The sequence below is a fragment of the Triturus cristatus genome, chromosome 6 (genome assembly GCF_964204655.1).
Source record: "Triturus cristatus chromosome 6, aTriCri1.1, whole genome shotgun sequence".
In the NCBI taxonomy this organism is placed as follows: Eukaryota; Metazoa; Chordata; class Amphibia; order Caudata; family Salamandridae; genus Triturus; species Triturus cristatus.
The window spans coordinates 79,079,389-79,105,181 of NC_140589.1; the positions used below are offsets into that span (position 1 = coordinate 79,079,389).

Below are 25,793 nucleotides of genomic sequence, written 5' to 3' on the forward strand. Positions count from 1 at the left end.
ACGTCTTCAGGGGAAGCAATTCAGACCGCCAGGACAGAAGGGAATCATCCACCATTTTTCCTCAAGTGAAACAGTGGGATAAATCTCTTTGCTACTGTGATGGTGGAACTGGTTCTGGCACTACTAAAAGGCTGCCAGAATTATGGGAAATATCAACTGGGGCAGAAGTGGTCTGGGAAAGGCACACCCCCCTCTCCACTGAGAGGGCCCACACTTTATGTTGTCTTGAGACCTGGAGATCGGGTTCTCATAGTATTGCTTTTTCCAGAGTCCCACAGATACTTGATGACTAGCAAGAGTCTTGGTTACAGAGCAGGGCTGCCACAAGCACACACATAAACTCATTTGTGAGCTGGTGTCTAGGTGGGGAATGCCTCAAGTGCCTGCACGCAAACAGAGAAGTACCGCTTGGTCAAGTGTAATTATTCATTCTCCTTGGCATCAACATTTGGACTAGTGTTCAGATCCAGCAACAGGAAAATATAATAGGAGAGGACAGTCTCTGATGACCTTCCGGAGGATCCTGGAGAAAGGTCACACGAAGCAGACGGAATAGTAACAGCCCAGGGAACACATTCAGGGGCAGGGGTTCTAGATTTAGAAGCAGTACCCATAATGCCATGACCAGTTAATGATCCATCCCAAAGGAGTCTGAGCAACCTCCTTGACCTTCTTCTTCGCACTCAAGGCATCTAGAAATGAGCCCAACATTAGAAGGCAGATTAACATTTGGTGAACCCCAATTGTGGGTCTGAGCGGAGCAAAGCACACTGACTCAACTAATGTTCCAGTTGTTCCTAGTCAGAAGAGTCAGAGGTGTTGAAGCTGCTATCACAGAATCCCACCCCCACCCCAACTTCCAATGGAGGGCACCACCTCCAAGCTACTGAACCATGAGTAAAAATTCCTGTCTATTCAGAACCTGGTGCAGGAAAGAGGAGGTGCCTAGAGGAGGAGTGGAACTTGACCCAAAATTGCAACAGGCCTTTGAGTAAAAACAGCCCTCTGTTGCAGGAGGCTTTATGTGCCTTTTGTGAGCCTTAACATGCAGGAAAAGGTTATTCGATACTGTGGAAAACTGTTGTGCATCAATCCTTCCAAGAGTAACTCGTACCACTCAAACCATTTACATATATAAGCAATGAGGATGACCTCCGCAAAGGAATATTCCTTGTGCCTCTTTATCACTCTAAAAGAAAGGAATACTGATTTCAAATCCTAAAAATGGCATGCCCAGAAGATGGTAAATTCCAGAAAGAACATTACTTGAATGCCACACATGAAATCAGAGCCCCTGTACTGAGCCTGTGATGTTTCTTGATGAAATCTGATTTCAACTGTGAGATATGGCGGAGCATAATCTGCATGCACTCCAGATGGTTTTAAAGCACACAGAGCAGGAGATGCAGACACAGAAACTGACAGATGAGAACAAGTGAAACAAGCATTTGCAATGCAATAGGTCTCGCATTTACACGAGTTTGAGCTATTGGCATTATAATTGACAATGCCTTTTATTTATGTTTTGGTTTTTAAAACATAAATTAAAGTCATTGTCATTTACAGCGCCAATAGCTTAAACTCGCGCAAATGCGAGACCTATTGCATTGCAAATGCTTTTTTTTTTCTTTTCAGTAGATGTGCCCTTGACTATAGATTGCACGGTTTTCTTGGAAAGCTGAGCTTTTTCTGACCAATTATGCAGAAATAACCCAAAGGACTGTTGTCCCTCTTAACAACAATCGTCTGTCTTTAGAGTGCCTCCTTGCACAGGACTGTGCAACCTCTTGCACAAAAGGCGTCGGCCGTATTTATTTCGAAAAGTGTTTTTATTAAAAAAAAAGTTGCAGGCGCACGAGCACAATGAAATGTAAATACCGTGTTGAAAAAAGGAATCCTGCCAAAAAACAAAGACTGCTTGGATCCAGTCTTTTTGACAACTAGTAAACGTGGTTAGGGCGAGATCTGTGCTGAGCGCACAATGAGAGCTGCAACGGAAGAACGGGCTTGCACTCTTCCCTATCTGGCACGTGAACAACTTACGGGCGAAATTATGTAGGCAGGTGTGTGAGCGTGCATCTGTTCCTATCTCAGTTAAGTGCGTGTGCAAGTACGCACGTCACGCTTGCAGTGTTAAATGTGTTTTCTTATATTTACGTATAGTGGTGGCTGTATTATCACTATCAATAAAATCAATAGTATTATTATTGCTATTCTTATAATTGGTATTATTTTAATTGTTGCTATGATTGTTATTTATTTCATTATAGCTGTTGTTAATATAATAATTTGTCGTGCGTAGCGTTTTTAAAACATTGTGACAGCTCCTGTGTGTTGGAAAAAACAAGTATTATGCTGTTCCTAATCGTTAAAAAGACTGAGTCAGTTGAAGGGAAAAAGTGCTTGCCTAAGAGTGAATCAAAGGATGGGAATATATTTTATTGGAATTAAGGGCCCTCACACACGCAAATGGTTGTCATGCTTCATTATCGGGCTGCTCCTCGTCGGGTTGGCGCTGCAATACCCGACAGGCACCCGATGTGGGCCACATGAATGAGCGCCCCAACTGAGACATAAATCTCAACCTTGCGCCTTTTATTTTGTTTTTACTCAGGGTAGGAGACCCACTTATTAAAATTGTTTTTGCAGGTACTCCCAACCCTGTTTTAAATTCACTAACTTAATATTTTTTGACATCTTCACTCACAAGGCCCCTCACCCCCACGGCACCAAACGGCTATTGGAAAAAAGATCTCCGCCAAAGTGTCCCACATCGGGTGCCCGTCGGGTATTGCAGCGCCGACCCGACGAGGAGAAGCACAGTCCTTGTGGGGGTCAATGAAGCAGGAGCGGGCAGAGGGGAGAAGGAGCAACCGGGAGTGGATGGGTAGGATAATCAACAGGGGTAATATTAAGGTAGGTCGGTAAGGATGGGAAAGTAGCACATGAGGGAGAGGGCAACAGGGGTACAGGGGAGATGCACACATGGGGAGAGCAAAACAGAGTGCATGGGGTGGGGTAGTTTTGCAGGAGAGAAGCGCACAAGGGAGCAAGCTGGAAAACAGAGAAGTTCCCAAAAACGAAAGGGGTAAAAGGATACAGCCAGTCAATAGGAACCCAAGAAGAGAAAGGCAAGCCATTGAAAAAGAAGCAAGCAAATGAGAGTGACAAAGTTCACCTATGTAAGCAAAATGTGAGCATAAGCCCCCAGTACGTTTTCTGTAAGCATACAATAGGTCGTTTGCAACCAGACAGCTTCCACTTGCACCTAAAAGCAGGAAAACGAGGAACTAACTAAAACAGTACACCTGGAGATTTGAAGGCGGCTTAGGGTGACTCATGAGAATCCCACACCTAGACACACAACAAAACAAAATCCAGGTCTCCTCACATTATGAGGAGTATTTTGTAAAATGCAGGTCTGACAAGAAACTTCCGTTATTATTGAATGTATCACAAGCATTTATTTCTTCTCTTGTCAATAAAAATGCAAGACTACATTAAGCATCAGTGAAAACATTTCTTACACCTACTTCTTACAACTTACCTTAAAAAGATCTTTTCCATGTCTTCTAATCTATAAACGTCCTTCACTCTAGGAAAGAAACAAATTGCTTTAAGTGTTTATTGTAGTGCTATCTGGGTTCAAAAGAAGAGGAAACATTGTTGCCCCATAAAAGTAGCTCTGCACGTTGGGTACACCTTTATAGAGTTACATGCTTAGAATACCACTCATGATAGGAGACGAGGATATCTGCTTTAAATAGATTTTCGCTGCATTAGATTTTTGCATAGACAATCAACAATATATAAACACACCATTTTCAGATTGGTAACTCAATCTTTTTCATCCTTGTATTTCCTTAAGGATAAAGATATTCATGTCAAAGTGAGTTCATATGTTAAAAATGAAAGCATGAATATGCGACAATGCTGCAGAAAGTGCTGAGTGAAAAGGCTCTGCGTGCCTCTCTGGTGCTAGCAAGTACCTGTAGTGTATGGGATGTGAGTTGTGCACCTTGTATTTACCTGTAACCTTCAAGTTCGATGATAAACTACCAGAATCTAATGACTTCTTAATTACAGTTGTGTTGTCTTAGTGCACGCTTGGGTTTGTATGCTTGAGTGTACTATTGATTCTGTATGAATAGTACATCATGAGGTTTTCATAAATCAAAGGCACCTTGTAAATCAAGATGAATCCACACTGCTGTGTCGAAGTTGTGCTAGCCGCTGTGCAGTGAGCAAGTCCTAGTTTTAAAACTGCATGTCCATTGTTGGAATGGCCAAAGGAGACAATAAGCTGATTATAATTCATAAATCTCCTGCTGCAATTGTGACAGAAATGGAACCATCTTTAAGCATTCAGCGAGAGCAGACGCTTTATCACAGATGAAGGGTAGTCTCAGAATGTTTCTAGGGCAATGGTTTGTAAAACCTTGACTTTTAAGAATTTGATCAAAGGTTTCTTAGGACAGAAAGGGCAAAATTCTCTAAAATGCCTTTCAGATGCAACGGGCAATAGAAAAGGAATATGCTACTTACCAGTATGCATCTGTTCTTGCCATGTAGAGCTGCAGATCTACACACTTTTGCATAGATCGCCATCTGGTGTTGGGCCCGGATGTTTGCAGTTTGTTTTTCCTCTTGGAAAGTCTTTGGAAGTCACGAGGTTGGTGACTCCTCCTTTGGTTCGTATTGCGCATGGGCTTCGGCTCCATCCTCAGATTGTTTTTCGCCACAGGGAAAGATGGAGCGTAGTAATAATAGTGAAGAAACCCATGTGTGTGTATCTAAATAAGATAAACTGGAACAGATACAGGTAGGCGGGGAGGCGGGTGGGCATGCGTAGATCTGCAGCTCTACATGCCAAGAACAGATGCATACTGGTAAGTAGCATATTCCGTTCGAGGCATATGAGCTGCTGATTACACACTTTTGCATAGATTATATAGCAGTGTGTTACATAGGCCACATGTAATTCTGTGTGTATTTCTTTAATTAGTCTTACTGTATTGCTAGTCACTGCATGATGATATGTTGTTCTTTCAATGGGGTTCTACATTCTGTGTGGAGCTTCAGTGAAAGAGATAGGCAGTTAAGGCTTTACAGCATGGGAGATGAAACGAAGAAGATGATTTTATAATGCTGCCAATAAAGGATTATCTTTATTCAATTTTTATGGAGTAAATCAACTTATTAACACAGTTCCCAACCTTAGCGGCGACCACCGGTATCTGTTGCAGTGGTTTGAAATAATGTTTTGAGTACAGCCTGGCCCACACTAGCTTGTTGCTTGGTTTGCACATCTACACAATAGTGTTTGGTGAAAGTGTGCGGTGTTGACCATGTAGCCGCTTTGCAGATATCATCTAATGGAATGTTCCCCAAGAATGCCATGGAAGCCCCTATCTTTCGTGTAGAATGGGCTTTAGGGGGAACGGATAGTGGTCGTTTTGCTTTGTGGTAGCAAATTTGAATGCATTTTACAATCCACCTAGGTATCTCTGATTTTGAGATGGGGTTGCCCTTGTGTGGTGGAGAGAAAGAGACAAACAGTTGTTTGGTCTTTCGGAAAGGTAGTGTTCTCTGGATATAGTAAAGTTAGGCTCGTTTGACATCTAGGGTGTGCAGAGCCCTTTCTACAACAGTCTGAGGTTGCGAGAAAAATACTGGTAATTCTACAGATTGGTTTAGGTGAAAAGGGGAAATGACTTTAGATAGGAATTTTGGGTCGGTACGGAGAACAAACTTGTTCTGGTGCATTTGAAGAAAAGGTTCTTGTATGGTAAGTGCTTGTATTTCACTGACCCTTCTAAGGGAAGTGATGGCTACAAGGAAAGCTGTTTTCCATGTGAGGAATTGCAGTTCGCATTTATGCAACGGTTCGAAGGGAGGCCCCATCAGCCTTGCGAGAACGATATTTAAGTTCCACACAGGTGAGGGTGGTACTCTGGGGGGAATTATTCTTTTGAGGCCTTCCATGAAGGCTTTAATGGCAGGTACTCTGAAAAGTGATAGGTGCTGCCTGTTTTGTAAGTAAGCTGCAATTGCTGCGAGGTGTAGCCGAATGGATGTATAGGCTAGATTACACCTTTGTAGGTGGAGTAAGTAGCATATGACGTGTTGTATAGACACGTCTAGAGGATTGATTGTGTTGTTATGGCAATAAACAACAAATCTTTTCCACTTGGCAGCGTAGCAGGCTCTAGTGGTTGGGTGTCTAGCTTCTCTGATGACGTTCATACAGTCAGGGGGAAGGTTTAGGTACCCGAATTCTATGATTTCAGGAGCCAGATCGCAAGGTTGAGCTGAGCTGGGTCCGGGTGCCTGATCTCTCCATGGTTCTGGGTTAGGAGGCATGGTGAGAGGTGTAGCTTTTGGTGTGGTACTACCGAGAGTTCCAGCAGCGTGGTGTACAACGGTTGTCTGGCCCACGTTGGAGCTACTAGGATCAGTGTGAGGGAGTGCTGTTGTAGCTTTCGCACCACTAATGGAATGAGTGGGAGAGGCGGAAAAGCGTACGCAAATTTGCCTTACCAGTTCATCCATATTGCATTTCCTTTGGACAATGGGTGTGGGTATCTGGCGGCGAAGATTGGGCATTTTGTGTTTTCGTGGGTGGCGAAGAGGTCTATCTGTGGATGCACCCACATTTGAAAGAACGGATGAAGAACCTGTGGGTGAAGTTCCCACTCGTGGATCTGTTGTGTCTGTCTACTGAGCAGATCTGCTACGGTGTTTTGGACTACTGGGACATGTTGAGCTAGGAGAAAGATTTTGTGGGGAATTGCCCATCTCCATATGCTCTGTGCTAATTGAGAGAGCTGTGGAGAGTGTGTGCCGCCTTGTTTTTGAATATAATACATGGCCAGCCATCCAGCTAAATTCTATATCATTAGAGTATGGTCTTAGGGCTACTAATGGAAGATCACCCTCCGACCCCTTAGGAGAACATACATATAACAGGGTGGGCTTCTCCTCACGTATTGATTATATCTTGCTAAATCAAAATCTCTGGAGACATCTAAAAGACATGGAGGTTATACCTACTACCGACTGCGACCATAATTTGCTGCCCTTGTCGCTAAATCCCTTATGGCTCCCCAACCCAGAAAATACGAGTAGAGAGGCCCATATGACATCAAGGGAGGTTACCCTCTCGAATTGCGGAAGGCGCCTCAAATGGCAAAAGGTAGCAAGGGATGAGGGGAAATTATCTGCTATAAGGAAGACCCTGACAGAGGCTCTGAGTGACCTACAAGAGATCAATATAGATTTAGATGGTACTCAGAAGGTATTTTCAATCTATGAGAGTTTGGTCAATACTCTGGGATCCTTATTTTGTGCAACTACGGGTAGCAAACCATGTACCTTGAGTAGGAACACCACCAACCCTTGGTACAAGAGGACTTGCAGACGGAAAAAATCTGCCCTAATCATGGCCGTTGAAGGCAAGTCCCCTGTCAGGATCCAGACTGCTAGAAAGGACTACAACCTGACAGTCCTCAAAGCAAAGAGAGAGTGGGAGGAACAGCACTGGCAAGCATTAGAAGCAGCTAGCACAGGGAAGGATGCTAGCCTTTTCTGGAATCTGGTCAGGAAAAAGGTTCGCCTCGACAGTGGGCTAATAATGAATAACATCTCGAGCAAGAGATGGTATGACCATTTTCTGAACCTATTCTCTGGTCCACAGGAAATCACCTTAGATGGCCCAACTATCGATCCTTGGGCTCCGGGCCAGGAACCAAACACAGAACCTTTTTCCGATCTGGAGGTTGAAGCTGCTATCCAGCGAATAGTCCCGGCCAATGCAGCAGGACCTGATGGTCTGCCAGGGGACCTCTTCCGAGCAGATTCGGCGAAATGGGCAAAACTTATTGCACTTTTAATTAATGTTATTGACCGCGATTGTTCCATCCCAGACTCCTGGAAGGGAGCAGAAGTTGTGCCTATTTTCAAAAAGGGGGGTAGGGATGACCCTGCCAACTATCGCCCGATAAGCTTGATCGATTCAACCCAGAAAGTAGTTGGTCGGGTATTGCTAGAGAGGATCCTTGCTTGGGCTGACGAAAATAGGATCCTTTCCGACTATCAAGCTGGCTTTAGAGCAGGTACAGGAACCATTGAACAGACGTTCAGGCTATTACTCCTATATTGGAAGGTGGTCAAGCTAGGCAAAGGCAGTCTTTACCTTGCATTTATTGATTTAAAGACTGCCTTTGACCTGGTCCCTCGTGAGCGCCTGTGGCAAGTCCTGTCAGAGCAGGGGGTGCCTAGGTACATCCTTAATATGCTAATTCGTCTGCATGAGGACAATTATGCCCAAATAAGATGGGGTTCACAAGGGCAAATAACAGCACGGATACCGGTGAACAGGGGAGTCCGCCAGGGCTGTGTGCTACCTCCCACCCTATTCTCTTTGTATGTTAATGGGGTGGTTGAGCACCTACAGCAAATACCATCTGATGCCCCAACCCTGGCGGGGGAAAAAATCCCTACTCTCCTGTTCGCGGACGATACCCTCCTTATTTCAAAAACCCCAAAGGGCCTGCAGACTCTTCTAAATAGCTTTGACCAGTTTTGTAACACCAGAGGGCTGTCCATCAATACCCAGAAAACAAAGTTCCTAATTTTAAATCCACCTAAAACACTTAGGAACCCTCCTTTACTCAACAGTGTACCGCTAGAGAGGGTCGCTACATTCGATTATTTGGGAATTCGTATTTCTGATTCCATGCTTTGGAGATCGCATGTGCAGAAAAAGCTCTTGAGCCATAAAAGGGTGGTGGGGGCAATTCTTAAAGAACATCGTTCTTCACTAAATAAACCAATTGCCCCCGCACTAACAATCTATAAGGCTAGAGCTGTAAGTTCGGCACTTTATGGAGCCGAACTGTTGGGTCTATCCAATACAGACCAAATCTGCAGATCAGAAAACAAATTCCTGAAGGATCTATTGATGCTCCCCCAGAGGACACCCACCAAGCCCCTTTTATATGATCTTGGCTGCCACTCGCTTGGAGACATAGCAAGATTACATCCTCTCTTGCTGTGGGCCCGCTTGTGGCAGACACCTGAATTAGCCAATTATGCTGCAGGGCTTAGAGAGGTAATGGACATGGATGGGTGGCACAAGATTGACTGGTTAAAAGGTGTGAAAAAGCTTCTATATGATCTCGGCCTCAAAGAGGCTTGGATCAATAGAACCTCCCCACCAAAGGCAGAAATTAAGAAGGCGTACTGGCGGTGGGTTACTATGAATTACCTCCTCAACCCTAGAGTTGGAAGGTTAACAGAGGAATTTATACAGCACAAGTACATAATGCACTTTGAACCCTACCTGGACCGAATACAAAAACCATATGACAGAGCTTTGTATTTTAAGTTCAGGGTAGGTATCCTCCCCTTGCGAGAATTCACTGCGCACCAAACTCTCCCCTCCTGCCCAAGCTGTGAGGCTGCTATAGAGTCAATCCCACACTTTATGTTCGTTCGCCCAGCCTATAAAGTACCAAGGGGGCGTTGGCTAAAACCACTTTGCAGGGAGTTAGGTACCCGCAGTCACCAAGTAGCATTACGCATCTTAAGATCTGACTCAAGGGACTTCCATGCCTGTGCAACAGCCGAATTTCTTAGATGGGCATGGAGTATTAGAGCGAGAAACTTGAGCATTAATTCCTAAATAATTTAAGCGCTCAAGTGGCGCTTGCTTTTTAGCACAAGCGCTTTTCCTTTTACAGGTACAATGTATATACAAATTTTAAATTCTTCTAATGATTCTGTTTTTAAATGTCTTTTTTAACCAATTGTTTTACTGTACATGTACTTAGGAGTACTGTAATTGTTTATTTGGGATTGTATAGCTTTTAAGATATTTTTTGTATCAATATAAAGCTTATATTGATTGATTGACATGGCCGTCATGTTGTCTGTGCGAATGAGGACTGCCTTGCCTGAAATCTGTGTTTGAAAAGATTTCAGGGCTAGAAAGATTGCTAGTAACTCCAGATGGTTGATATGGAGTAACTTTTGTTGCGGCGTCCATGTGCCCTGCGCTGTGAGGTGTAATAGATGAGCTCCCCAGCCGGAGAGTGATGCGTCCGTTGTTAGTATTATTTGGGGAACCGGGTCCAGGAACGGTCGACCTTTGGAATGGTTTGTGGTGTTCCACCACTGCAGAGAGCAATGGGTGCGACCGTCTACCAACACCAGATCTGTCAGTTGCCCCTGGGCCTGGTTCCATTGGTGTGCTAAGCACTCTTGGAGTGGACGCATCTGGAGTCTTGCGTGGGGCACTATAAACATGCAAGAGGCCATCATCCCTATTAGTTGCATGAACACTCGTGCTTGAAGGGAGTGTTGAGGTATGAATTTTTGTTGCAAAGCCTGAATGTTTGCAATCCTGGCCGGATTGGGGTAGGCTATTGCTTTTGAGGTGTCTATGGTGGCACCGAGGTATTGTTTTATGTGGGATGGTGTTAGCTGGGACTTTTGGTGGTTCACCGTGAAGCCTAGTTGGTGAAGTAGTTGGATTGTGGTGGCGGTGTGGTGTACACATTGATTGTATGAAGTGGCTTTTATGAGCCAATCGTCCAAGTATGGGAAGACGTGAATGTGCTGTCTTCTCAGGTGTGCCGCCACCACCGCTGGGCACTTGGTGAATACCCGTGGTGCTGTTGTGACTCCGAACAGGAGCACTTTGAATTGGTAGTGGTGTCCGTCCACTACAAATCTGAGGTACTTTCTGTGAGCATGGTGTACTGGAATGTGGAAGTATGCGTCTTTCAAGTCAAGTGTGGTGAGAAAGTCGTTCTGGGAGAGGAGCGGAAGTACCTGCTGAAGCATTACCATGTGAAAATGGTCTGAGTGTATGTATGCGTTTAGGGGCCGGATATCTAGAATCGGTCGTAGAGTCTCGTCTCTTTTTGGTATTAGAAAATATAGGGAGTAAACCCTTATATTTTGTTGATTGACAGGAACGTGTTCTATTGCCTGTTTTTGTAGGAGGGAGATTACCTCCTGCTTTAGTAATGTTGAATGTTCTTGTGACATTGGGCGTTGCCTGGGTGGAATGTTTGGGGGGGGGTAGATGTTAGTTCCAGGCAGTAGCCTGACCGAATTATTTGGGTCACCAATTTGTCTGAGGTGATGGTCTCCCAGACATGAAGGACATTTTGGAGTCTGCCCCTGACCGGAGTGGAATGGTGTGGAGGGAGCGGGGGAAAGTCATTGGGCAGTAGGTGTGGCAGAACGGGCGTTGTTTGTTTTGCCTCTGCCCTTGTTGTTGTTACCCCTGTAGCCGCCTCTTTGGTAACCTTTTGTAAAGGTGGTCTGAGTAGGGGATTTGTACGATGTGGACGCTGTGTCTGAGAAGTAGCCTCTGGATGCACTCCGAAAGGAGGAGCGGCGAAAGGAGCGTCTGGGTGGGTGAGACTGTAAGGCCCCCATAGATTTTGCGGTATCCGTGTCCTTTTTCATCTTTTCTAAGGCCTCATCCACCTTTGGCCCGAATAGATGTTCCTGGTCAAAGGGATATTTAGGATGGAGGCTTGTACTTCTGCTTTAAACCCAGATACCCTTAACCAAGTATGACGACAGAGAAGGATGCTGGTGTTAATGGCGCTGGAGAATGTGTCTGCTGCATCTAGGACACAACGTATAGAGGTGTTTGTGATTGTTTTACCCTCTTGAATTAACTCGTTGGCTCTACTTTTACATTTTTCAGGGAGATGGTGCATTATGCTTTCTAATTCGTCATAATGAGCCCTGTCATATCTGGCCAGCAGTGCCTGAGTGTTTGCTATACGCCATATGTTGGCGGCCTGGGATGCTGTGCGTTTGCCAGATGCATCTAACGGTTTTCACTCCTTGTCAGGTGGTGGTGCATCACCTGACGCTTGTGAGTTTGCCCTTTTATGTGCCATAGAAACCACTAAGGAATCTAGTGGCGCTGGTCCTCTGATGTAAGAGGGATCTGAGGGAGCAGGTTTGTACTTCTTTTCGATACGTGGGTTAAGGACCCTAGCTCTAACTGGGTCTTTAAAAACTTCTGCCGCAGGTTTTACCACCCCTTTGAGCATGGGCAGTATGGAGGTGGACCTCTGTGTAGTATCGAATGTGTCTAGGAGGAAATCTTCCTCCACAGGGTCATTATGCATGTCCACCCCATGATAATGTGCTGCTCTTTGCAGAAGATGGTTAAACCCTAATAAATCTTCTGGTGGAGATGGTCTAGAAGGGTAAATATCGTCTTGTGAGACGTTGGGGATATCTGGTATATGGTAATCGTCCTATGGATCTGGATATCCTGGAGGGGTGTGGTCTTGTGGCACATCCCCTGTATTATAATATGGGTCTCCATGATCATCATCGTCTGGAGACTGAGTAGGAGAGCGATGAGGTGGGGGTGGAGGTGGGGAAGGAGGAGGAGGTGGAGGAGATGGGGAAGGTATTCTGAACGGAGAGGTAGCAGAGTCCTTCCTCTTTGGAGGTGGAGGCGGAGGAGGCTTCTCCAAATGTCTCTTTTTAGTAGAGAGTGTCAAATGTCCAGTTTTTGGATCCTTGGTGAGAGGTTTTTGCATGGGATCCGGTGTAAATAGCTCTGGTGAGGTAATTTGGTCTGTCGGTGACGAAGGCGTCGGGGCCGATGATTTTTTAGGTTTTTCCATGCCGGTTTGATGTTTAGAACCCGGCTTGGGACCCTCCGGTCTCTTGGTTGGCACCGAGATGGGCTTCGGCTTGGAAGTGTAGGTGGCCTTGTGTGGTTTGTTCGGCACCGAAGATGGCGTCGGTGCCGAAGGGCTGAGTTTCGACCCCGAGGGCTTCGGTGCGGAGCTCGGTGTTGAGGTGGAGGCCGTCTTCTTTTTCGGTGCCGAAGTGTGTTTATCGGTACCGCTGGCAGGCTGGCTCGATCCCGAGCTGCCGGAAGGCTTACTTGGCTTCTTCACCGAGCCCGAAGGTGGGGTGTGTGAAGCAGTGTCTCTGGTCTTGCCTAGGCCCGGAGGCGAAGGCGTGACCGAAGCCTTTTTGGGTGTCGGCGCGGGTGTGGGAGGGGGTAGATTGGTACTCACGACCCTCTGCGCCGGGGTGATGTCCTCCACATCTGACTCGTGGGCCTCGGAAGCGCTGACGAGGTCCTCTTCGATGCGATGATGTTCCGGATCGTCGATGTCGTCTCCGAAGATGTCGACTGGAATGGACGTCGAGGAGTGTGCCATGTTCCTTCTGGCTCTTCGGTCCCGAATATTCTTTTTGGATCGGAAAGACTTACAGGCCGGACAGTCTCGAGCCTCGTGTTCTGGGAAGAGGCAAAGGTTGCATACCTCATGAGGATCGGTGTGGGGAAATTTGGACCCACATCGAGGGCACTTTTTAAATGGAGTTCTTTCCATGAGCCGGGACCGGAGCCTGGTTAGGCCCGAAGGCCGCCGTCGACGACTGGAACCGAAGGTCTGTGTCGATGAGGAAGTGCGTTGATTGAAGATCGTGTATCGAAACAATGCAGCGATTGGGGTGAGGATTGCGCGTCAATCGCCGAACTGGAAGCTGTTCGGAACCGGAGCGCGAAGATCACATCCGAGCCCGATGGCGGAAAAAAACAATCTGAGGATGGAGCCGAAGCCCATGCGCAATACGATCCAAAGGAGGAGTCACCGACCTCGTGACTTCCAAAGACATTCCCAGAGGAAAAACAAACTGCAAACATCAGGGCCCAACACCAGATGGCGATCTATGCAAAAGTGTGTAATCTGCAGGTCATATGCCTAGAACATTCTGTTCCATATTACATATTTTTTTCTGCTTTGTGTATAGACTCAAATGGAGAACTCATATCTCTAGAAGGTATCATTACACTCTACAGAAGGCAGTGAATTGAGTAAGGGATTAAAACAGGCCTTAGTGTCCCAATGATGTGGATGATTGCACTCTTCTGTGTCTTAAACCACATCCACCTGCACTTGGTTTGTGGAGTTCTTGAAAGAGTCAAGAGAATAAGCTTCTCACCTATGGCAAGGTTGAAACGAGTAGTGCCGAGTAACCACAGAAGCCATGGAGCTCAGCCCTGGTACAAGATTGGTTACTGTATAGGAGAGATGTAAGACAGTGTTCTGCAAATGTATGCATGATGACCAAATTGCCACCTGGTAGACGAGAGCCACCCAAAGGCCTCTGGTGAGAGCGGAGGAAGCAGCCATAGTCCTCAGAGTGGGCACTAATGTCAGCCAGAGCGTCTTCCTTGGCAAAGGTATGGCAGACCTTTATGCAGAGCGGAACAAAAGGTGAAAGTGTGCTCTTAGTGCTCCCGCCTTGCCCTTCTTTGCTCATCATCTACTCTGGCCTTGTGTGAGCAGTTGACATAGAAAGATACCACATGGCTGGCATACAATCTATGCAGTCTCTCCTACCTGGCCGGTTGCAGAGCAGGGAAGAAAACCAGAAGAGAAATAAATTAGCCAATATGAAATGCAGACACCACTTTCTATAGGAATGAAGAATAAGTGAAAAGTACCATTGAATCCAGGGAGAATACATACAGGGGAGGGATGCCAGACATAAAAGGACGGTAGTTCATCAACCTTACGGGACAAAGCTATAGCCACAGGCAAATAAGTTTCAGAGTTATAAGTTGAACCGGGCACCCGTGCATCAGCTTGAATGGCAAATGTCAGCACATGACTCAAATTTATCTGTTGAACAATAAACAAATTGGAGGAAACTAAGAAAACAGCAGCCAATAGCAACTTTAACAAGGAGTTCTGGCTGGGGGACGCATGAAAGTGGACAATGCAGCCAAATAACCATTTACAGTAGCCACTGTTAAACTGTCAGGGCACGGATAATGCAAATCATGGATCATCATTAAGGTGGAACTAAATGAGGTCAGACCTTCTAACTTGCACCACTCAACAAATGTATTCCAGGAACCCACATAAATGGATTTTGTGGCAGGTATACTGGTGGCTAAGATGACGTCAACAACCTTTGGTAGAAAGCAGGACTCCAAATGGCATGGCTCAAATTTCATATGTGCAACAGTAACACATACGTTTGCAGTGGAAGACATGACGATCCTGCTGCAAAAGCAGTGATGCTCTGAGCAGAAAGGAGAACAGGCCAAATTCTCCTAGTTCAATCTGGGGCAAATGGCACAAGTTATGATTGATCCTCTAGCACCTTGTGGAGAATTTCTTTTGCAAGCATAGGATCAGAGGAAATGTGTAAAGCACACTCGAGAACAGCTGAACACAAAGGCATCCCCAAGGGAGACAGTGAGAGGAAAGTTTATGACAGAAAATGAAGAACCCTTCTTGTTCTGGATAGTGCCAAAGAGGTCCAAGCATGGTATTCCTATTTGAAAAATATCACCCTTAACACTTCACAATAAAGTTACCACTCGTGGTATTCAGGGAGAGAGCACAGGGAGAGAGCACTTAGGGCATCTGCTATCACGCTGTGGGACCGCACAAGGTGGATCGGTACTGGGAAAATGGCCCATCGCTGTGCCTAACTGCACAGCAGTAAGCCCTTCCAACAAAGGATCCCAACCCCACACCACCGCATCAGTTAATATAAGAGACAGAGGTGGTGTTGTCTAACAGAATCTGAATAATATTCTGTTGTAGGAAAGTGGCTCTGTATATACTGTTCCCAAATAGGTACAGTGTGTACAGAGTCCACAGCCCCCAGAGGTTTGGCAGAGGTTAAAGTTAGATATAACCTTACTCTCTAAAGTGGTAGCTTGGTCGAGCAGTAAGGCAGTATCAGAGTACAGTGTAAAGCATTTGTTGTACCCACTCAGTCAGCAAATGGTCTTGCACACTCAAGAACTGAACTCGTGGCCAATGGTTTTTGTATAAAAATATGTACAGACTACATATGCTGCATTTATAATGGCCAAGTAAAAGAGGAAGTGGCAGTAAGGCCAAAAGGTCCACAGACAATTTCTTTAAGGTTTGAGCTGCTGTTAACAAGTACTGTTGTACATTTTTGCCGTTCTCATAAGCAAAAAGTGGTCTTGGTATATTCAAATTATAGAGTACTTTAATATCATATTTTTAATTTGGTTTGCACTGGGGCTAAATGTCACGACAAGTGAATGGAATTGTCTTGTCCTTTTCTTCCTTAGCTAGTAGTAACTCCCGTGGAGTGTACCATGCTCTTTTTAGGGAGTTATGGACCAACTTTTTTAGGGTACCCCCTTGCAAGCAATGTTTTTGTCAAAGTGCCGGTATTGTTGAAGCAATCATTTTTGTTCGTATAATTCCTGTAAATTTGCAGAAATTGACCATTCGGCAAGTTTTCTTTCAGAGATCAGGAGTGAGCACCTGTAAAGTGCAGCAGGGTGTTTCTGTCTGTGGGTTTTGTATACAGGCTGACTGATAATTAGCCTTCATCTTGTTAGATCCAGAGATGAATTAAAGATATGGTGAACAAGTGTTCAGACCACCATGGAGCTTCTAAGGAGACCCTTCCAAATGGTAAAGATATCGTCCCTTTAACAATACCAGTTTTATATACTTTGAATGGTGTCACTTCTCCAAGAAGCCAGTTGTTCTCAAAGAACGCCATAAGTATACTTGCTATCTCCACGGCAAAGCAACAACCCCTGGAAATGTGAAGCATGAACTGCTGGAAGGCCCTGAGCTAAGTTAGACTGGACAATGGCGTTGGAAAATCCAGATGAACTTTCTTTTAGATCAGCTCTGATGGTGATTATGAGCTGAATGGTCCAAGGAGGATGACCGTTTCGTTAAGGAAGATGATGATGATGATTTCTCCTTCCTATGGTATTTACTGTGGGAGATATTTTGAGTGATTGTTCCATGGAAGGGGGCTAACTGAAGGGGAGAAGAATCCCTCTGGCATGTCCCTGTGGACATTGGCCGAAAATAACTTGGCCTCCAGCTCTGTGATGACCGTCAGGTGCATTGAGGAACAGCAGTTTCAAGCTGCAGGGGTGTGTTCAGATCCGAGACACCACATGTTGATGTCATGTGGTCCGATAGAGACATCCCCCTTATGCATCTGTAGAGGTTTTTTAAAACCCGGCACCTTTCGAGGAAACATCTGACCTGGTCACAGTCAAAGCTGTTTTTCATCAAAGAAACACGAAGAGCAACTACCATGCGGTGCTGAGGAGGCAAAACAGGAGGGATGATGCCAACAGTTGGTGTTTTATATGTCCCAATTTAATCACATCCTGGAAAGGCGGGGTCACATCAGAGCTTTGTGGCACCACTTTACACCACTGAAGAGCTAATTTTGTGAAAAAACGTTTCCTGATTCAGCTTGGCACTTGGAGTATATTAATGAAGTGGAAAATCAGACAAAATAAACATCCATCTGACGCAGTAGATAAAGCAACAACCAATAGATCTTAGAAGAGAACAGATGCAACTCTTTACTTTGAGACAAGTGACAGAAAATAAGGTTGCTGGTTGAGCCAGTGGTACATACCGTGTCAGCAAGGTGGTTTGCCCCAGCTACATATGGGACAACATGCTAGATATACGACCCCTAAGACAAATGAGAATGGACATGAAACAGAGCACATGGATTCCAGAACCATAAGGAGCATCAGAGAAGCTGAAACTACCACAAAATGGAAATGGATGATAAAAGTACATCTACCATGTGTTGCAAGGTTACATTGTGTCATGTGTTGAGGCAACTATACTTATTAAAAATGCCTGACACAATATTTATCTGTGGAGTGTCTTTGCTTTTCTTGTGGAAAGCACTCTAGACCCTCACAGATCCTCTCTGAACACTTCTACTTTGTCAAGCCCACCAAATTCAACTACTAAGATGACAAGCAGTTAGGTGCAGCTAAGCAGGCTTGTGTTGGAAAACAGAGCAGTGCAGCTTTCTAAGCAAAGAAGGACTGGGTTGGAATCTATACACAGTTTGTCCACGGAGTCTAAATGTTTGTGGACCACAACTCAACTGCCTGTTGGAAACCATATCTGTTCTTCTACTGTTCACATGTACAATCTGAAAATAGGTCCAACATAAAATGCAGAGCTGTATTAAATCTAGAACACAATTCTGATTTAAAGTGCATGAAGAATTTTTAAAAGGAAACATTCCTCTATCACAAAGGGAATACATAGGTTAGAAGTGCATAAAAGTGTGGCCTGGGGACAACCATATCTTGATACGTTGTGATGGAGGAACCTTTTTTGTTCAGTAAGAGGCGTAGGATCTACAGCACGCTGAGTGTTGAATGTATATGTAGCTACATAAAAATGTAATCCAAGAGTGAGAGACGAGCTATTAAGAGCAATAATGTACTTTGCAGAGTGAGCAAGCAGCATAACAGTGAGGAGGACACACATCAACCTTCTTGCTAATTGATTGTTTTGCTCTATATGAAACATCACAGGGGATCAGTGTCTAGCTACTAGTGGACAACCCCTTTCAGAACTGCAGGGCAAGAGCTTGTTGCATCTGAATGAAAATGGTGCTCCAGTTCATTGGCGCGTAACAAAAGAAGGATGGTCGTCGTATCCTCTTTTCTCAAATATGTTTTGGCACTCGGGGGAAATGAACGGCTGACGTGGACCCACCCACGCCGCCGCTGTGCTTCCTGTTTCTGCGGTCACTCTGTGGACACGCCCACGTGGACAGAGCGCAGGCCGCTGCCGTTCCTCGCTTGGATGCTGGAGCCGAGCTGAGTTCGGGAGACTATACTGCGGAATCTGTTCTACTGACGGGCGGAGTTGGCGGTGTCTCTGACGTGCCGGAGGGTGTTTGCAGCGCAGCGTTGCTGCTTCTGCTCGGTGTCCCGCCATACGGAGCGACTGAAAATACTTGGAGTGCTGCTGGTGCCTACGGGGACGAACTACAGGGGAGCCGGGGGCACTGGTTGCTGGGCGCTGGCCCGCTCTGCGAGGTAAGGCGCACTGGGTTTTTTATCCAGTTCGCGCTCGCTGTGCTCGTATTGCACCCTCCTCTGAGACTCCATGCTGGTGCGCTGTCTGTAAAGCTGGTTGCAAAGCTGTGTACATTGCAAGGGGGTGAAGGGGTAAAGCAACGCTGCTGTCCCTGCTCGGCGTCTGCCTTGTCAGCTGTTATATGGAGTGATTAAAGCCGTTGCATCTTTAACGGCGAATAACTGGAAACTGGGGGCATTGGCCACCGGACGCTGGTCTGCTGATCTGCTTGTGAGGTAAGGCGCGCTGGGTTTTACCCAGTTCGCGCTCACTCTGCTGTACCGCGCCCTCTTTGCGACTCCTCATCGGTGCATTGACTGTAATCCTGATGGTGATTGCAAAGCTTTGAAAAACTGTTAAGGGGCAAAGCTGAATCTCCCTCCTCATACCCCATGAACTTTGCTCCTCCCTCTCTCACTTAGTAGCGATCTGAAAAGCTATGAAAATTTTCAAGAGTATAGTCCAATGCATTTATAAGCGTATTTAAAAGATACCTTTCAGATGGCGGCAAGAGTGAGGGGCAAACAGTCCAAGCTAGAGCTGGGAAAGGAGGTTAAGCTCCCAACTCCGTCCAGATCTCCATCAACCACAAAAGGAGAGAGAAAAAGCAAAAGGAAAAATCAACAAAAAGAAGCCCTAAAACAGAAGGTGCTGGAATCCACTGACTTATACAGAAAAAATAAGTATAATGTGTTAAGGAAACAGGCTGAGGATGACGACAACGAGGAAAATGATCAAGAGGAGGGCGAAGAAGAAGAAGAGGTAGAGAGCCTGACCTTGTCTGAGCTATCTGCAGAACTGAGCTTGCTTGCTGTTGGCGACAAAGAAGAGGAAGGTGCGAAAGACAAGGGAACGAGAATGGACCAGGGGGGTAAAAGTATGGAAAAACGGACAAAACAGTCATGGCTGCTATTATGTCCTCTACTACCTGCCACGAGAGTCGCTCTACCCCGAAACAATACCCTCTCTTTTCAAAACCCCTTCTTCAGCAGGGACAGTCTTCAAGCACTCCTACACACGGGGGGTTAAAGCAGGGGAGTGCAAGTGTCACTTTAGAGCATGTTTTCAACACTGGAGGTCAAGTAAGCAGCCCCACAACGCAGAAGATACCGACAAGGCTAGAAGATGTTGCATCACCCACACCAACGGTTCCAACTGTCATCTCCTCCAACACTTCCCTTTCCCTTCATCCTCTGCTGCCACCAGCTATAAGCCCAAGCCCAGGCTCAAGCAGCAAGCAAACCATGATAGTTCCAAGTCAAGCCCTAAGCCTAGAAGCCTCCCCAATCTCCCAAGATGACGGCTTGCTTGCTCTTCCGAGTGCTACAAAAGCAAACACGATGGAAGATATCCTGGTTATTATCCTCCAGGAACTAAGAGACTTTAAATCCTCTCAGGCTCAGGAAATTTCACTCCTACACAGCAGGCTTACGAAGATGGAGGAGTGCCTTGGCAACATTCCTTTGAGGGTCTCTGAAGCCGAAGTTAGGATATCTTCTCTAGAGGACTCTTTAACTACAATTCAGAAAAATCTCGTGGAGGCTAATAGAGGGAAATCCCACTTAGAGGAAAAACTCCAGGACCTTGAGAATTATAATAGGAGATCTAATTTACGACTTGTAGGCATACGAGAGGGCCTTGAAGATAAGGATGTAGTCATGTGGACAGACTCTATTGAAAAAAGCTATCCCTGAACTACAAGGTGACCTGACTATCACAAGGGCGCACAGAGTCCCTGCACATAAACCTAATAACTTGAAATACCCCCGTACAATTCTGCTTAATTTTTCAGACTTTAGGGTAAAAGAACAAATTCTAAATACCGCATTTTCTAAAAGAACTTTTAATGTTGAGGGGGTGAATAATTTTCGAATTTTTGGTGATATGTCGGCAGCATCTGCTCACAGACGCAGGGACTTTGTGAAACTAATCAACTCCTTTAAGAGCAAGGGAGCCCAAGCCATGATAGTGCAGCAATCGATACTCAAAGTCCTGGCTAAAGGAAAAAATGTTATATTCTCGGTCCTACACGAAGCCCAGACATTCCTCGACGGCCTCGGGGGGTAATTAAATAAGTTGCCGAATCTTGCTGTAGTTATTGTTACCTTAGGGCGGACACTTGATGGAAACAGGAAGCACACAAGGATGCAATGAGATGGCATCCAAAAAGAAGATACAACTGAGAAGGACGGAAGTGGGTCACTGGGGTTTCCGTCCACTCAAGGGGGGAGGGAAGGGGGGAAAAAAGAGAGTTCAAAGGCAATATGTTTTTTCACACTTTAATGATTACGGTATGAGTAAGGTTATTCTTCTTCCTTTTTTTTTTTTTTTCCCTTCTCATCTTGCACAAATAATATCTCGCACTCGTCATTTTTGTCCATATGGATCATGTTAAGATGACAAGACCCTATAAGTATATTTGCCTATTTTGCACTAGGGGGGGCTTAAAACCTTCAAGCCCGTGCTGCTATTTGTACTATTTTGCTGCATATCTGCATATTTGCACAGACAACGGTATTCTTTTTTTATCTGACGATATTATATATTCATACGGTCTATTTTTTATATAAGATAAGATTCTACAATGCGTTGTCCATGACGATATTATATATTCATACGGTCTATTTTTTATATAAGATAAGATTCTACAATGCGTTGTCTATGTCTTGCATAATGAATGGTATGTTTCCTCAGATAACATCACCTTACATTCTTGCTGCTCACTTGCATATTTGCACATTGAAATTTAGACTCTGCATGTATTGCTCTTTACTGTTATATATATATATATATATTATTTATTAGTTATATATGCTGCTGCTGCTGTCTGTACATTTGCACATTTGCCCATTTGCACATTTGCATATTAGCTGAGGGTTACGTCTATTATCTTGAACATCAAATAACATGGTGAAATGTATTTCTTTAAATGTTAATGGCCTCAATAACGTTCGTAAAAGGAACGCTATTGAGTGCTGGTTGAAAAACCTTTTACCAGACGTTATCCATTTCCAAGAAACCCATCACAAAGATCAGGCAGAGTCAGCTAAACTCTTCAAAAGCTGGGCGGGCTATAACATATCTGCTCCTGCCGGGATGGCCCAGAGAGGAGTTTCCATATTAATAGGGAGACATGTAGGTTTTAACCTCGAAGGGTCGTGCATAGACCCCAGAGGTAGATGGGCAGTTGCATACGGTAAATTAAACAATGTTAATGTTATCCTTGCCACAATCTATGCACCAATTTTGGACGACCCTAAAGCTATTCTACAGGTTAAGCAGGCATTAACCGGTCTTTCTGGACCAATAATCTGGGGGGGGGCCATTATAATCTATTACAAAACCCCCGATTGGATTCTTCAAAGAAAGACCGCCGACAGAATAAACCCCAAGTTGCCTTAGCTGTCCAAAGTTGTAAAATTGACCTAGATGTTACTGACCATTGGCGTAACTTAAATCCTATCAAGCGCGAGTATACATGCCACTCAGCAAAATATAATTCTGCGTCAAGGCTAGATTTTTTCCTGTCATCCCATGACCTAGAATTTTATAATTACGCCTATCTACCTAACGCTTTTTCAGACCATGCAGCTCTTTGCATGGAGGTCAATTTGGGGAATTATGAAGCAAGATCTACAAGTAGATGGTTTTTTAATAAACTTAACCTTCTTGACCAACAATGGTGCACGGATATTAATGAAAAGATAGAGCAATTTTTTATACAGAATAGAGGTACAGCCCCATTAAATATAATCTGGGATGCATTTAAAGCCACTTTACGTGGAATAATTACATCTAAAGAAATTCCCAAGCTCAAGGCAAGAAGGGAGGAGAAAACCAAACTCCAAACTGAACTCTCGCAGGCAACCCAAGAGCACTACAGGGTCAGATCTATGATCTCTGGACACAAACTCCACAAGGCGAAGTGCAGGATGAAGGACTTTTATTATGATTTAGGTGAGATAAATAGTAATTCACAAGCACAAAAGATTTATGAGGAGAGTGAATACACAGGAAAGCTGCTGGCCTGGCAATCTAAAGAAAAGCAGGTGCGTAATAGAATAGATCAGGTAATAGATCCCATCACTAAAATACGAGTTAAAACCACCATTTCCATCGGTGAGTTGTTTTTAAAACACTATGAGGGGATATATCAAGCGACTGAGGGGGCTACACCTAACTATCACGGAATTTCTACATCCACTTGAAATACCTAAAATAGATGCTGAGGGTAAGAATTACCTTACACAGGATTTTACACTATTAGAATTAGATGAAGTGATAGAGTCCTTCCCCAATGGCAAGGCCAACGGCGAGGATGGCCTTCCCATTGAATTTTTTTAAAAATTTGGGGGAACATTACGTAAGGAACTTCTGAAATTAATGAATAACTTACTTCAAGGAAGTCCCCCACCGGACTCCTTTCATACAGCGGTGGTGGTCAGTATTTTAAAAAAAGGAAAGGACAAGGAAAATATAAACTCATACAGACCGATTAGCCTTTTGAATACAGATTACAAAATCTTTACAAAACTTTTAGCAAATCGATTAAATAAAATAGTAGGATCTCTGGTAGCACATGATCAGTGTGGTTTTATTGCAGGCAGGCATCTCCATTCCAACACTACATTTTTACTGGAGGCACTAGATTATTTTAAAACTAATAAGGTGAAGGCAAAAATTTGGTTTTTAGATGCGGAGAAAGCTTTCGATCTAGTGTTTGGGGATTGCCTGTTTGCAATTTTACGTAGTTTTAATTTCCTGAATGTTTTTATTTCTCTTTTACGTCAATTGTATATGAATTCTAGGGCACAAATTATCGTCAATAACACTAATATTGGGTCCTGTGAGGTTACTAGAGGCACGCGACAAGGATGCCCCTTGTCGCCAATTTTATTTGCATTATTTATTGAACCTCTAGCGATCGCCATCAGGAATATCAAAGCTGACACTGCCCCAATATTAGGAATGACAAACATAAAATTATATGCGGACGATATTGCCCTTTTCATAGACTCTAAACCCTCAAGTCAATTGAAGATTTTAAAAATCTTCTCTGACTTTCAAAAGCTTGGGGGTTATAAAATTAATGTAAAAAAAACGGAAATTATTCTACTTAACAGCACTATAGACACTTTAGCTCCAGAATTTAGGCGGATATACAACACGGATCCAAAGAGATATCTTGGAATACTTATATCGGATAGCCCAGATGATCTCTTTTCACTTAATTGTTTACCTTTATTAAAAAAGGTGGGCTCACTTTTAGATCGGTGGAATTTACTACCCGTCTCTTATGGGGCGGGCATCGCTAATTCGAATGTCGGTCTTACCCCTTTTCAATGTCCTTTTTAGCACAATTCCCTGCGCAATCCAGGCCTCTTACTTTATAAAAATAGAAACTCTGATATCCTCTTTCTTATGGGCAAAGAAATCTCCCAGACTAGCACTGAGCACTTTATATTTATCATCTACACAAGGAGGGCTGTCCCTCCCAAATATCAAAGAATATTATTTCGCGTCTTTTGCACATTATAGCCACAGGTTTTTTTTCTTAGACACTCATGAGACAGATAATTTTTTTATGAAAAGGATGTTGTTGGAATTGAAAATCTATGATCCGGTCAGAACCACGAAAGATCCAAAAAAAGTACGATATAAATCCCTCCAGTGGATTTTCAAGGTGAAAACTCAGTTTTTTTAATTTTATGACTTACCCATTTTAAGTAATAAGACAAATTTAATAAATTTTAGCTTGGGAGATGCTTGCTGTATGGACAAAAATATATTAACTCTTTGGAAGGAGAATGGTTTTGAGAAAATTGAAGACTTCCTGCTGGGAAATAGGTGGAAATCTTGGGATGAAATTCATAGCCAGTTAATCCACTCGCACTTAACACTGAACTGGCCCTTTATTAGGATAAATCCAAAACTCAGAGAACTCAATATAGGAAATTTTTTCAATAAAGAAAATATTTCCACTATCCTTAATAATAAAATACAAAAGAAAATGAGTATCTGGATTAAAATATTAAAAGAAAGTAAGGACCAGGACCTCTACAGCAAGATTACTGAAAGATGGGAAAAGAGGGAAGATATCACAATTAATCAACAGGTATGGGACAAAATAAATAAATTCAATAAAACCATCTTTCGTGGAGCAAATTTTAAACGTATGCAATTTTACAACAAATGGTTAATATATAGAACCCCGTCCTTTCTACACAATATCTTCCCTCAAGTAGCCGACAAATGCTTCCGTTGTGATGGAAAAGGCACTTGGAAACACATTGTCCGGGAGTGAAGGAAATAGAAAAATATCTTTCAATCGTTCTCAAAACTAATATTGTATTTGATGATCTAATTCCCCTCCTAGGTTGCTCTCCTATCCACACCCAATATGATGAGTCCCTTTTTATAGCTTCTTTAATAGCTAAATCCCTCATATGACAGTCCTGGAAAACAGATCTTGTTCCATCCTTCCAGGCATGGAAGACAAAACTACTCCGAATCCAGGGTAGGGAAAGAAAATATGCTCTTAGATCAGGGGCTCTCAAAAAATATGATAAATATTGGAGCGTGTTTGATCTTTAAATTTGTCCTGCTATTACTTAACCAGATTTATACTTTTCCGAGAACATCTATTTGTCTACTAGTCTATTTCGATTGTCTCGACTTCGCACGCTGCACTTTATAACTCATAACAAAAAACAATGTCTCAACAGGAAAAATGAATACAGGGACCAATCAAAACACGATTCAATCAAGGGAAGGGCAAAATTAAGAGAGATCCAAGGTAGAGAAGGAACAGATTTAATAATTGGATACACAAAGGTATATACAATTCAAAATAAC

General features: G+C 44.0%; 1 protein-coding gene across 3 annotated transcripts in view; it reads right to left on the reverse strand.

The window, feature by feature from the left end:
* The window catches only part of LOC146813789 (cap-specific mRNA (nucleoside-2'-O-)-methyltransferase 1-like), a 944,292-nt gene that overhangs the window by 177,049 nt on the left and 741,450 nt on the right, over nt 1-25,793 (reverse strand). For all 3 annotated transcript variants that reach the window (XM_085610252.1, XM_085610251.1, XM_085610253.1), the window contains one exon: nt 3,548-3,595. In XM_085610252.1, the coding sequence (XP_085466378.1) occupies nt 3,548-3,595 (48 nt within the window). The remainder of the gene's footprint in view (nt 1-3,547; nt 3,596-25,793) is intronic.